At 49.9% G+C, this 15051-nt stretch overlaps 1 protein-coding gene across 1 annotated transcript; it reads right to left on the bottom strand.

The window, feature by feature from the left end:
• Window positions 1-9637: 9637 nt before the first annotated feature.
• LOC139778124 (uncharacterized) lies at window positions 9638-14818 on the bottom strand. The gene has a single exon (XM_071715938.1). The coding sequence runs from the start codon at window positions 14816-14818 to the stop codon at window positions 9638-9640; it is 5181 nt and encodes a 1726-aa protein (XP_071572039.1).
• Window positions 14819-15051: the final 233 nt, after the last annotated feature.

Genomic DNA, 15051 nt, shown 5'->3' with positions numbered 1-15051 from the left:
TATTACCGAGGCAACCTCACCGTAGGTCAACTCTCCCCCGAGGATCCTTGCCGTCGTCCCAAGGGTCGAACAAGGCAGCAGCCAGGAGTCTTAAGGAGCTCCAGAGTACGAGTACCGAACGGCAAGGTTTCGACGTGGACTTTTACGTGCGTCGACTATCGAGGACGATCCAAGAATGCTCCCGAATTTTTGCTCGATGGCGGAATCGATAGCGCCCCACCCCGGGCGTACGCGGCCCCGCGACGTTAGAGCGCGGACCAATGAGGGGTGAGCTCGCAGGCTCGCGGTGGATTCTCGGGTAGGGCCGTGAACTACGGCTTTCCGCAGGGCGCCAAACGGCCCTTTGCTCGCGCGGCGATTTTCCGGGATCCTTCCCGGTAGCGGACGGGACGTGATTACCTCCGCGATCCTCCTTCTCGGTCCGGGAATGGCGGCCGTCCATCCCAGAATCCGGTCAGTGGTTTGGAGGAGGGCAGGTGAGCTTATTCTGCCCCAGCGTCCTGGGGCCCTGCCATTAAGGATCCGCCCGCCGCTGTGTCACGCGCCGCGCGCGGGTCTTCCCGCGCTTCCCTGTGCTCGGCGGCCCGCAAGCATCGCCGAAATCCGCCTTTCCTCGTCCGATCTCTCGCCTCTGTTCTTTCCGTCGACTCCGTTTTCCGCGATCCTCGGCATCCTCCCAGGAGACTCCGGCCTTCGGCTCGGTGAGGCGCCACGCAAATGATACAAAAATAAAATAAAAGGGATCAGTAAACGCAACGCAATTATAATATGCCCCCCTGGAGATCTCGCCTCGATTCATTGAACCGTCCTCGGGCGTGAAAAGTTCGCGAAACCGCGCCTTGTGACGGCGGCGGGGCGCTGCAACGGTGCAGCGAAACTGCAACGCGTCACAATGTATACGCGTTCACATGTATAGTGTATACTATACACTTTTTCTTTATAAATATTATAATATTTAATTATTAAAATAATAATTATATTATATATCTTACTATTATCACATATTATCACAATCCTACTATTACAATAATATTGTGTTCGAAACCGAAAATCGAAACTTGGCCTAGAGTCCGACCAAAACTACAGTGATAATAGGATTGTAATCAAAGGATTGTGTGATAATGTGTGTGATTATTATTTTAATAATTAAATATTATAATATTTATAAAGAAAAAGTGTATAGTATACGTGTGAGCGTGTATACATATAGCTTTTCTATAGGGTTTCCATGAAAGTTTCGGTTTCGATTTCGGTTGGACTCTTATAAAATATTAAATAATTTTAAAAGGCACACGAAGGCGCAATATTTTCTTTCACGATATTGTAGGCAAATAAATGTATTAAATAACAAAAAAAAATGTATAGCCGGGAGATGCCGGGAACAATAATAAATATTAAAAAGTCTCTGATATTCTAAGTAAGAAATTTACATCAAACTAAAACAATGTACTATTTGTTATAAAAATAACAAATAAAACTTAACTATTTATGTAAATATATAATTAAAATACCTGAAGATATCATTTTTATGCTGAAATGACTTGGAAAACTTCCAATTTTGAGGCATATTATAATACGAAGTATCTTACATAAAGGTATAAACGGTTCGCTTAAAGGTTAAGCTTTGATAAATAATAACAATAACAGCAACAGTAAAAATGACAAATATGTATCAGAAACGTACATATGGATATGTTTTCTATTAATTGTATGTACATAACATGTTTTGTTTGCGGTTTCAATTTTCTTACTTTTGGCCAAGTTTTGGACGCTTTGGCCCCACTGTGCATCGCGAGAATTTGAATCTTGGTAGATCAATTTTTGGCTGGACTTTTGTGGAGTCTCATCCTAGGAATCGATATATATTAACGCGTTGCGATAAGGAGATTTTTGCATCTCGGGAATAAGGATCGCTATAATATTAATCCTTTTAGTGGCAAAACATCACTTCGGGCTAGAGAGCCTCTAGGAGAGAGAGGCAAAAAAAAATAAATAAATAGCTTTATAAAATATCTTAAAATATCTTACCACAAAACAATTTTTTCAAAATTTACAAGCATTTTTACATAGGTACTTTAAGACTAGAATAACGCTCATTATTCAACTTTTTCAAAATGTTAAAATGTTTAAAGTGTAAAGATAAATGGCTTTCCTACACATAGTTATTCGCATTTAAAATATACAAATAAAACGGTAAAAGCTTCTTGGAAATGATTTCAGTGTCATTAAATTTCAGTTACGTTGCATTTATATACAAGTAAAAGAAATTAAGGGATTACTATTTGTCTAGTTCTTCTAAAATAGACAATTTTGTGATTGTGATAATAAAAACATTGTATAGTTTGAAGCTTCTATTTATATTTTAGAATATCCTACAATAGAAGTGTCTTCTCTGATTGATTGATGATTATCCATTAATTAATTAATCCTAAAACTTTCGGTTTTAGATTTAGATTTCTGAACATTGGATTTGTTAGCAGATCCAGATCCAACAAGAATCTTTCTGTTTGGATACTCATTCCATTATGAAGCCCCTTATGTCAGAAGCCAACAGTAATGAAATTTACTCACTCATAAGAGTGAGGAAAGGGATAACCCTTTCCTACTACATCAAAGGTAAAACTTCGCAAGTGTAATTAACCAATTGTCCATAAATTTTTAAAAATAAGTAATATAGAAAAATAAAAAAAGTATAGTAGTTAAAAACGTCTCTATTTTCTTATAAATAAATTTTACTGTAAAAATAAAAATAAACGTATATTTTCTCTCTCTTATATAATTTAAACTTATAACCTATTTTTATATAATATAAAAATTGGCTATTTTCACGAATGTACAGATTTCGCTATAATACATTTATTTAAGACATATTTAATCCAACTTTTTATGATATACATTGTATATCATTGTAGCGTATATGTATTGTATATCATTGTAGTACCCGCTATATTATGTATGTTGCATATGCATTAGATAATAAGGTCTTTTGGGAGGGTATCGAGATATTTCTTAATAATCGAAAATATAAAGAGTAAGTAAAGTAATAATTTCTTTTTATAGATATAAATTATAGATTTAAATTATAGATTTAAATAGGAGTTATAATTAGGAAATTATATTTAAAAAAAAATATTTTTTTCTTGTTCTATTATTTTATATTTCTTTCTTCATTCCTAAATTAGTAATTAACATTCTTCTTCTTCTCTCACAATTAATCAATTGCTGCTATTATGCTTATCATTTCTGTTTCTATTTTGAGCTGTTTTTTAGAAACCTCCCATAGTTTATTTTGTCACTATTTTTTATATCCCAATTTCTTCTTATAGTAGTAGTATAGTTTATTTCCAATTCCAGAGAATTACAGAAATGGGGTTTTGTAGGAACGTACCCAACCCTTTACAAAACTTCTTTTACTCTACCCGACCTGGCCATAGGCGACCCTTCACATACTAGACCCTCCCTCCCCTTCGCGAGGACTTGGTTGGCCTTTCCCACGGGGAACCCCTACACACACACACTAGCACTCCTCCGGCCTAACCTAACCCCCTGTCCTACGTGACTCTGAGCAACCCTTCTGTTTCTACTCTCCTCTTTCCTTTTATCCTCCCACTCCCTGAGCCATCTGTAACCTCCTTCTGTCTCCTTCTCGCCTATTATATCATTCATCACCACTCTGCTAGTACTTTTCCATACGCACCGTTCCATCAGATGTTCCAAAGTACCCTCTTCCCTACCACATATGTTACAATTCCTTTCCTCCTCTCGCAACCAGTACCTATTTCCTAACTCTTCATTCCCGCATCTAGCCCTCGCCCTCCTTTTGTGACTACCACTCTCCCCTTTTCTCCTCAAGTATTCTGGGAGCCCAGCCACCTTGATCCTTTTGTATCGTTTGTTATATCTGGCCCCCTTAATTAGTATCTTCCATTTGACGCCTTCTATCTTTACTACTTAGCTCTTCTGCCACACACCTTCCCCGTTCTCTCCATTGTTCCAGATCCGCCTCTTGTACTCCACACCTGCTTAAGTATTCCTCTCTCTCCGACTTCCCTCTTGTCAACGTTCCTCTTCCCTCCCTCTCCTTAATACATTCCACCACCCATCTTCTCCGTCCATGTCCTTGTCTTGCCTTTTCTTCAAAATTCACCGCCAGCTTGGCCGTCCTTATCCTTATCTTGTCCCTTTTGGTTTCCTCCAAGACCACATAACCTGGCGTGCATCTTTCCAGGCCATCTCAGATACCGTGTCTCCACCCCTTCCACGTTACTATGCTCTAATCAACCCCACACTTCTGCCCCATATACCATCACGCTACCTACTAAACTATCGAACAACATCATCCTCCTCCCCCAATCGTTAGCAAACTTCCTCTCCCCCAAGCTCCATGTCTTCTTCATCACTAACGTTGCTCTTCTTACCCTCTCCCTAATATGTTTCGCATGACCTCCGTTTCTCTGCAGTATGAAGCCCAAGTATTCAAACTCCTTCACCTCTTGAATCTTCCGGTCTTTCCAGTACCAGTCTTTCTCTCTTGCCACCCCTCCTCCCCTTCTGAACTTCAGGATCTTTGATTTTCCCACGTTTAATTCTAGCTTCCTCTTCCCCAAGTACTTCTCCAGCCTCTTAATCATCTCCTCTAGCGCCTCCTCCTCTCTAGCCAGCAGAACAATGTCATCCGCGTAGGCCAGAGTCCAAATCCTCCCCTGTCCAATTCTCATGCCTCCTACCAACCCCCCGGCCATCTCCTCCTCCAGATCTGATATAAAGATAAAGAACAGCAGCGGGCTCAGAGGACATCCTTGTCTTACCCCCTTTGTCGTCCAAAAGGGGCTTGACTCCCTGTCCCCCACCCTAACCCTGTTACAAGTCTCCTGGTAGATTTGCTTCACTCTCTCCGTTAGACCTCTCCTTACCCCTCTCTCCTCCATCACCCTCCATAGCACACTCCTATCCACCCTGTCAAAGGCCCCCTTTAAATCAATAAAGAAGGCATTCACCTTTTTTCCCGCTCCATTCAGCTCCCTGTCGACCAGATGGTTCAGGATGAAGATATTATCCATTACACCTCTTCCCTTCCGGAAGCCAGTCTGGGTCTCCGGAAGAATCTGCTTCTCCACCACATCCTTCATCAATCTCTCCGCCAGCACCGCCGCATAGATCTTATAGGCCGTGCTTAATAGGGTAATTCCCCTGTAATTAGCGGGGGATTGTTTATCCCCCTTTTTATACAACGGGGAGATTACACCCTCCTTCCACGACTCCGGCCAACCTTCACCTCTCCACACCCCCTTGATCACCTCCTTCAGCCTTTCTCTCACCTGACCCCTGCAGAACTTCCAAGCCTCATTCCTTATGCCATCTGGCCCCGCCGCTTTCCCCCTCCTCAGTCTCCTTATCTGTTTTTCAATCTCTTCGTCCGTGAGGTCCTCTTCATCGTGACCCCCTCTCCTTTCCTCCCCTAAAATCCTTTTATCTGTCCCCTCCAGCACACCCATAAAATGCTGCCTCCAACTCTCCATGGTTATCTCTTCATTCACCTTGTCCCTGACCTTCCTTTCCTTGTTGATATATTTCCAGACTTCTGTCTCCGTCCTGATTCCATTCAACTCCTCCATTTCCCTTTTACTCCACTCTTCTCTCTTCTTTTCACAGAGCTCCACTAACTCCCTTTTCACCTGCAACACCGCTTCCTTGCTTCTACACCCTTTTCTCCATCTCTTTAGCTTTCTTTCTGCCTTTCTCTTCTTTCTGGTACACTCTCTGTCCCACCATTTCTTGTAGCCTAGTTTCCTTTTTCTCCATCTGACCTTCTTCTCTACTACCGCCTCTTCCACCTTGCCTCTTAGTTTTTCCCATTTCTCCAGCAAACCCCCTTCCGACAAACTAATCTCCTCCGTTCTTTCAGCAAAGATTCTTGTGCTCTCCTCGTCCCAGCACTGTATTATCCTCTCAACCTGTCTTCTTTCTTCCTTTCTCCCCTCTTCCTTCAGGCCTTCTTTCGACGTCCATACACTCACCAGAGGCATATGGACTGATTCTATCCTACTCTTGACCTCAAACTCCTCTAGCAAGTCCCACCCCTCTGTGTTAACTAACAAATAGTCAATAACCGAGGCCCCTCTCGCCCCTACGTACGTGAATTCTCCCTCTTCATCCCCCTGCTTCGTACCATTGGCCAGACACCATCCCCCTTCCTCTACCTATTCTAACAGACACACTCCCTCTTTGCTGACCTTTTTGTCCTTAGACCTTCTTCCTTCTACTACCCCATCCCTGTACACCCCCCTTCTTCTCCAGTTCAAGCGTTAAGGTCCCCTCCAATTATCATCAGCTCTTCCGGACGTTGCTGCTCCGGGTTAGCTATGTCTTCCTTAAATTCTTCGGGACCATCCTTAGCGTAAACCGTACTAATTGTCCACTTGTGACCACCTCCTCGTCCCTTCCACTTCACCAAGCCTCTCCTACCGTCGTCGACCTCCTCCGTCACCAGTACACCTTTTCTGTTTCCTACAATTATTCCCCCACTTCCCCTGCCTTTACTCTGCTCTCTCACCGCATATTGCACGTGCCAGTCGAACTCAGAAGGTAGATTCTTTATCCAAGCTTCCCCCTCATCCTCCCTTATCCATGTCTCCACCATACCAACAAAGTCCAGCTGTCTTATAAACTCCCAAAAGTCCACTCCTTTCCCCTTAAGCCCAGCTACATTCCAGAACCCTATCTTAATTTTACCTCTAACCTTGTCGGGACTCGGGATTCTCGATTCCCGCGGTCTCTGCGGCAACCTTTCGGGCATTTCCTTCTTCTGCTCTTCCCTTCTTGCTCCGAAATTTCTCCTCCGTTTGCTTCAACAGCGAGACATGTTCTTTCCTCTCAATCTGTCTCCAACTGAACGATCTATCCACCAAAAAGACTCTCCTGAATCTGACATTTGTGTGCTCCCCCCATCCTTTGACTACCCTCGCAATGCCTCTCAATCTCCATTGAATTTCCTCCTCCTCCTTGGATAGCAACTCATCCATAAAAATCGGCTCCTTCCCTAACTCCTTCTTCCTTCTTAGTATCTCCATTTTTGCTGCCAGGTCCTTCACTTGAACCCCCAGTCTCCCCCCTTCTCTTGACCCTCCTTCACACCAAGCGTCCTCGACCAAATGTCCCAGACTAAACCTCTCCTGGAGAAACACCTTTGCTTTTTGCAGCGGATTTCTACCGTCCCACTTCAGGCCGCTGATCCTCAAACTTTTCTTTCTTTTTTGCTCCTGATTCTCCTGTTTCCAATCCAATAGCTCCTGCACCTTGGCTTCCAAAGCTGTCTCCTTTACCCCTGTCTTCGTCTTCTTTCCTCTCCTCGCAATCGCACTCCAGGACTGAGATTTTTCATCCTCTTTTCCCCCCTCCACCACCTCCATTTCCTCCTCTCTAGTCTCACCATTCTCCAGTTTGAGAATCTTTTCCCACAGCAGCTTCTTTTCTCCTTCCCACTTTGTCTCCTTCCTCTTCATCTCCTCCCTTAACTCATCTCTTTCCCTCTTCATCTTCTTCTCCAGTTTCTCAATCTCCTTTACCTTCTCTCTCTTCAGCTTTGCCACCTCCTCTTTTACCGCCCCCCCCCAGCATTTTTTGCAGCTCTGCAATGATATTTTCTTGTTTATTCATTCTATCCACCCATGCTCCTTCAAATTCGAAGACCGACCCCAAGTCGGAGTCAGTCTCTTCTCGGTCACTGCCATTCCCCTCCGATAATGTCTTTCTCTTCTTTCTGACTCCTTGCGCCATATCTTTCCCCCTCCCCCCTGGCCTAACCACTTCTCTATGCACCCCTTGGATATAACCTTCTCCCTCTCCAACCTTTCCCTGTTTGATCTCCTCCCTCTCTTACCTACCCCCTCTGTTGACAAGAATCTAGTAACCGGGGTTTCCAAACTATTCCCTTCCCCATCCTCCTCATTATCTCCCAATACGCTATCCCTATCTACTACGTCGAGTGATTGGCCCGCCGCCACACTCGGCTTCTCATTCGTCGCCGCACTCGCATCTTCGCTACTCGCCGCTTGGCGCTCCGCACTCGCGGTTTCTCCTTCCAACAAATCGCATCTATCGTCGAATGAACTCGGCACAATCCCTTCCATCTTGCTCCGCCTATTATCTCTCTCTTTCGCTCTTAAACCTAACTTACTCCCTTTCTCACCGCAAATTCCGTCCCTCCACGCGCGGCGCCTCCACTCTACCCTACTCTAACCCTACCGCGCGACACACACACTCTCCGCTACCCAAAGAGCACACCACTGCAAAGATTCCACTCCTCTTTCCAACAAACAGCTCTTAATATTCTCGACAAGCAACACACGCATGCACACTCCGTCACACCTGCCAACCAAGTCCCAATTTTTTCTTATATATATTATAATAAATATTTCTCCTTCATTTTATTTATTTTTCTTCTCCGGCAGAAATTCTGTTTATTATCTTTTCTATTTTCATGCATATTTGTTTTTTCAATTTATATGATTGTTTTTCTATATTATGTTATCTATATTTATTATTCTTTTTCGGTATTGTGCAGACTTTTGCCAAGGTGGAAGAAATGGACGTATTGTAATGGTTTAATAAATGATGATATTATTTGGTGGAGAGTATTTTATATATATATATATAGATATTTATGAAGTTAATTTTGTAATACAAATTGGTTTGTAATGTTCTGTAACAACTGTTGACATTCTTATTGTGCGTGAGCGGAAGAAGGATCGAATCAGAGGCACGGGAACGGGGCTTATCTCAAAGTTAGTTTGTCTATTTACAAGTATATTTACACACAGTTATTTACAAGTTTAAGAGTCCGCGAAACGCGGTTGAGATTCCTCGAAAGGCGACGCTTATTCCGCGAGCCACGGTTATCGTCGCGCGAACTGTTCAGCGAGACGCGGATCGAGTCGTCGTTGAGACTTTGCGCAACGCCTCGCTTTATCGAAAAACGCTTTGTTCGCCTCTGAGAACGTATCTGCTCGAGAGGCCCGGCGCGCGCGGAGGTACGAGCTCCTCATCCCCACGCGTCACGCATCCCCGATAATGGGCCGAACAATTAGCCCAGCCAATCGATCGCCGACCCACTGACTTGTCCTTCGATTTACTCGTCGACTTTCGGAGTCGGCAACCGATCAGCTGTTTTCGCCATGGTCATGTGCTCCGTCCCTGATGTTTACGTCGCGCGCTGAGGCAAAAGGGACAGAGTAAGTACGCGTGGAAAAACAAGCGATCGTCTCTCGGCTTCTCGAGAACTTCTGGAATAACGACGGTCTTTCCCGAAACAATGCTAGGCTTAAGCGAGAATTCTCCTCGCGATTATTCACGGGGGACTGCGGTTCGATCGCGAACATTCCGCCCGCCTCGTATGGTGCAACCTACGATTTATTTTCGCAGACGTGTATGCGCTCTGAGAGTCGCGTATTCGCAGAACCGGAAACCTACTATTAACTAAACTATTATTAATAGGTTAATTTGTTCGCGACGCGTCTACTTTTCGCGACCGTTTCGCTCGCGTATTTAGTCGATGGCCGTACGCGGGAGATATATGCGGTTTTAACTTTACGCTTATGACATATACCGCGATCATGATAAGGAGACGACAATTTCGCGATTACTCCTCGCTTTCCGGTGCGGCGCAGTCCGGGAGGAGGACGAGCTTGCTCACGGGCCGTGTGAGCGTGGATGCCGCCGTTCGCACTTTGACGACGCGAACTTGGCCGTCGTCTCCAGGGAGTAGCTCCTCGATCCGAGCGAGGGGCCACTTGGTCGGGGGCGTCGTCTCACTTCTCACGAGGCACAAGCGTCCCGCTCGCACCTCCATGTCGGCCTTGAGCCATTTCGGACGATGAGCTAGCGTCTGTAGGTACTCCCGGGACCACCGCGCCCAGAATTGGTCCCGCATCTGCTGGACCTGTTGCCAGCGGGACAAACGAGCCGTTTTCTCCTCCGTCAGTGACGGCTCCGGTATGGCGTTGATGGCCGAGCCTATGAGGAAGTGACCGGGAGTGAGTGGGCTGAGGTCCTCAGGGTCGTCGGTCAACGCCTGCAGAGGACGTGAATTCAGGCACGCCTCTACCTGAGATAGTAACGTGGCCATCTCCTCGTAGGTGAGCTTTGCCTCGCCAATCACTCGCCGCAAGTGATGCTTGGTCGACTTGACGGCCGCCTCCCAGATACCGCCAAAGTTAGGCGCAGCGGGGGGATTGAAGCGCCACGAGATCCTCTCCTGGGCGACGCGCTCGGCGACGCGTCGGCCCTCCCGGCCGCCTGCTGAGAATAGGTCGCGCAATTGCGCGTCGGCGCCGACGAAATTTGTGCCGCAGTCGCTGTACAACGTTTGGCACAAGCCTCGGCGGGAAACGAATCGGCGCAGCGCAGCCAGGAAGGCGTCGGCGGTGTAGTCCGTAGCCACGTCGAGGTGTACCGCTCTGGAACACAGACACACAAATACGACAATAAATGCTTTGGAGGCCCGTTGGCCTCGTCCCTTGGAGGTCCTCAGCCACACTGGTCCGGCGTAGTCGACTCCCGTGTTGAGGAACGGCCGAGCGGGAGTTACCCTTGGGCCAGGGAGGCTTCCCATGAGAGGCTGCGGGGAGGCCGCCCGCCATCGCACGCACGTCACGCAACGCCGGATGCACCCCTTTACTAAAGCACGACCGCGAGGGACCCAATACTCCTGACGAAGGGCCCCGAGGGTCATCTGCACTCCCCCGTGTAACGTCCGCCGGTGGCACGCCTCCACGATAAGCCTCGTTAAGTGCGACGGTCCCGGCAGGATCACGGGGTGCCTAGCGTCGTAGGCAATCATGGCGTTCTTGAGTCGACCGCCGACGCGGAGCAGGCCTCGCTCGTCCAGAAAGGGGCTCAGTGGGGCCAAGGAACTGCGCGCCGGCAGTGGAGTGTTCTTTCTGAGAGCTGTCGTTTCCCCCTTGAAATGCCGGGATTGAACTAAGCCGATCCAACCCACAATGGCGTCGCTGAGCTCCTTGCGTGTCAGTACGGGGCCAGCGGAGGCATCGGGCTGTCCCTCGTGGGCAGTCCGCCTCGCCCGCAGGCGTCGCAGCCAACGACGGCACCAGGCTGTTGTCCGCGCCAAGCTCGTCAGGGACGAGTGCCGCGTCAGCATCTCGGGCTCTTCCGTGGTGGCCGCCGCTGCATGTATGTGGGAGCGCCGTTCGGGGAGGTCGACTGGTATGTCGTCTTCCAAGGGGGCCGTCCACGGACCGGTCTTAGATCGGAGCCAAGCCGGGCCCTGCCACCAGAGTGGGTGCTCCACGAGTTCCCTTGGCGAGAGACCCCGGGAGGCGCAGTCGGCGGGGTTTTCACGCCCGGGAACGTGATGCCAACAGGCGTCAGGGAGAGTGAGCTGAATCTCACTCACTCTATTTGCCACGTATGTTTTCCAGGAGGCCGGATGGCCTCGAATCCAGCCCAACACCACGGTCGCGTCAGTCCACAGATGGATCGGCTCCTCTTTGAACTCGAGTACCCGCTGAGCATGATCGGCGAGTCGGACGAGTAAGGCGGCCGCGCTTAGCTCCAGTCGTGCCAGACAGACCTGCTTCAATGGAGCGACCTTGGTTTTCGCCGCCACGAGGGTCACGACCACTTCGCCGTTTGAGCTTTCGGTCCGCAGGTAGACCACCGCTGCGTACGCCTTTTCCGAGGCGTCGGCGAATCCGTGAAGTTCGCGTCTGACGCCTTCTTGGTCGCTCTTCAGCCATCGGGGGACTAGGATCGTTTCCAGCAGGGGGAGCTCGGCCTGGAATTCGAGCCATCGTCGGACGTCGGTGTCGGGGAGCGGCGTGTCCCAATCCAACCCCAGCAACCAGGTGGACTGAAACAAGATCTTAGCTAATACGGTAGTAGGGGCGAGCCACCCCAGCGGATCGAATAGCCGAGCGGCTAAAGATAAGACCGATCGCTTCGTAATAGCCTCCAGTGGGATCAGTTGCGTCGAGTAGGCGAACTGATCTTCGTGCGGATGCCAGCGCAGCCCGAGGGTCAGGTGGCTCTCTCCCGGCAGCCACCACCGGGGCTCGCGTTGCAGGCGATCCTCAGGAGGGATCTCGTCGAGTATCGAAGCCTCGTTCGCTGACCACTTCTTGAGCGGGAAGCCGCCCGCCATGCAGATTCGGTCCAGCTGACAACGGATCTCCTTGGCCCTAGCAATCGTGTCCGCGCCAGACAATACGTCGTCCATGTATGTCTCCAGTAGAAGGGCGATAGCTCCTAGCGGGAACTCAACTCCTTCGTCCTTGGCCAGTTGATAGAGCGTGCGAATCGCCAGGAACGCGGAACAAGCAAGCCCGTATGTGAGCGTGATTAAAAGGAACTCCAGCAACGCATCGCCAGGGCTCTCCCGCCAGACTATGCGCTGCAGATCCCTGTCCTCAGGGTGGACTTCGATCTGACGGTACATTTTTTCAATGTCCGCCGCGAAAACAAACCGGTGGCGTCGCCACCGGAGTAAGATCTCTGCCAAGGCCGGCAGTAAGTTCGGCCCGGTTTGCAGATACTTATTCAGCGTCGCTCCCGTCGGCAACGCTGACGAGCCGTTGAAGACGACTCGCAATTTCGTCGTCGCGCTGGTCTCTTTCATCACTCCGTGGTGAGGCAGATAGCAGACGGACATTTTCGTCGGATCGGCCGGAGGATCGACCGTTGTCATATGTCCGAGCTCGCCGTATTGCCGCATGAAGTCGGTATACTGCGCATGCAAGGGAGCATCCCGCGCGAACTTCGCTTCCATGGCCTTCATCACGCGAACGGCCGCGCGGCGCGTACCACTAAGGTTCGGCATCGGCTCAATCACGGGGAGTCTCACGACGTAGCGCCCGTCGGGCTTACGCGAATGCGTGCGCGCGAAGTGCTCCTCACACTCTTGATCGGCTTTCGAGAGTGGTACGGTAGCCGACGGGACCTCCTCCTGCTCCCAGAATCGCCTCACTAGTTGCGACAGGTCGTTCTCGACACGGCACTGATAGGACTGCGTGACGTGACTCGAAGCACCTCCGCCAATAGCGCCGGACAGAATCCAGCCGAGAGCCGTGTTCTGCGCGACGGGCTCGCGGCTGCCCCCCTTGCGAAGTCCTTCCCTCAATATCTCCGCGTAAACATCGGCACCGAGCAGGATATCCACCGAGTCGGGCGCGCTGAATTCGGGGTCCGCCAGCTCCAAACCCCGAAGATGGGTCCACGCGTCAACGCCGGCCTCGACACCGCCGGCGTATATTGTGAGTCGGGGGAGCACGAGCGCGGAGATCGACATCGCGGGACCGTCGGTTCGCGGAGTGAGTGTCAACGATACGCGTCCTTTCGCGACGGCCGTTTTCTGTCCGCCGACGCCGAATATCGAAACCGACGTGCGAGAACGCGGTAATTTCAGTCTTTGCGCGAGGCGCTCGGTTACGAGGGACGACTCGGATCCCTGGTCGACCAGCGCGCGAGCGTGATGCAAGGCGCCGAACCGGTCGGCTACGCGAACGCGAGCGGTGGCGAGGAGCACCGCGCCCGGCTTTACACCAAGCTTTTGAGCCGCGTGAACCGTCCTCGCGACTTCGACCTCGCGGCACGCGTCGTGAACGGAAGTATGGTGGCGTGCGCCACACGCCGCACACCCCTTCTTCGACGCGCACTCACTGACCTTGTGAGAACCGAGGCAGTTTAGGCACAAGTTCTTGTCGTCGACGAGCTGCTTCCGTTCCGGGGCCGTTTTCCTTTTGTAGTCCTCGCAGAACATGAGGATATGGTCCTTTTGGCAGCAGTGGCAACGTCCTCGCTTGGCGTCGGGCTTTCCCTCCTGCTTTCGGGCAAGGTGGCTACGCGTGGATTTGACAGCTCCGTTCGCGGCTTTGCCGGCGGTTCCGTCGACTTTAGAAGGCTGCATCGACTCGAGCGTATGCAGCTGTCGATCAAGGAATTGCTCGATATTCGCGTACGTCGGAGGCTCGGTCGTGTCTCCGATCGACGTCTCCCACTCGCGGCGCAAACGCGGATCTAGGAGCTCGACCGTTAAATAAACGAAGAGGTCCTCGCTGCGGTTTATAGGCCGACCGATACTTGCCAACGAACTGACCGTTGCCTTGACGCCGTGGAAAATCTTGCGAAGCTCGACCGCCGATTCACTCTTCATTTTCGTCAGCGCAAGGAAGTTAGACAGATACGCGCGGGTGAGGAGTCGCTTGTTCTCATAATACGTGTTTAACACGTCCCACGCACTGTCATAATTCTCGGTCGTCGTCGCGATATTCCGGACTAACAATTCAGCCTCACCTTTTAAGGAAGTTTTGAGGTAGTGCAGCTTCTCTACCGGCGTCGTGTTAGCGTCCCGGCCGATGATGGAGCGGAAGAGGTCGCGGAACGACGGCCAGTCCTCGTATTTGCCCGAGAATTCCGGCAGCTGAATTCGCGGCAACGTGGTGCGAGGAGTCGCCGCCGCCGTCTCCGAAGTCTCGATCTTAGCTGCGGCCTCCTCCCTCGCCTTGTGCGACCGAATGACGTCCAGGAACATTCCCTTCTGCGTCACGAAAGTCTCCTCCACCAATGTCGGGAGGTCTTGCTTTTTATAGTCAGTGGCGGCGAGAGCCTCTGGAGGCATTAAGAGCAGCTTGCAGTGTTGCTCCTCGAATTTTTTCCAGTTCGATTCCAGGGCTTGGAGTCGCGCGTCCACCAGCCCCATTGTAAATCTTGCGCCTCCCGCTTTCTTCAAGTTATCGTAGGCGCGCGCGATGCGGCCGTGCAGTTTGTTCTGCGAACGGATAAGTCCCTCCATCTCGGAGTCGCTCATCTTCGTCTTCCAGGCGGTCACTCGTAGCACGAGAAGCTCACCCTTGACCACTCACTCGCGGCGCGGATATCGGTCGCGACATCCGGCTCGAAGGACCAATATGTGCGTGAGCGGAAGAAGGATCGAATCAGAGGCACGGGAACGGGGCTTATCTCAAAGTTAGTTTGTCTATTTACAAGTATATTTACACACAGTTATTTACAAGTTTAAGAGTCCGCGAAACGCGGTTGAGA

Source organism: Temnothorax nylanderi, unplaced genomic scaffold, assembly GCF_030848795.1.
Source record: "Temnothorax nylanderi isolate EJ_2023f unplaced genomic scaffold, tnyl_v1.0 TNYL_tig0173_pilon, whole genome shotgun sequence".
In the NCBI taxonomy this organism is placed as follows: domain Eukaryota; kingdom Metazoa; phylum Arthropoda; class Insecta; order Hymenoptera; family Formicidae; genus Temnothorax; species Temnothorax nylanderi.
This window is presented reverse-complemented; position numbering and strand designations above follow the sequence as displayed.

Bases quoted from the DNA above. Each gene is read 5' to 3' on its own strand.
- LOC139778124 (XM_071715938.1), bottom strand. From the start codon at position 14,818: ATGAGCGACTCCGAGATGGAGGGACTTATCCGTTCGCAGAACAAACTG.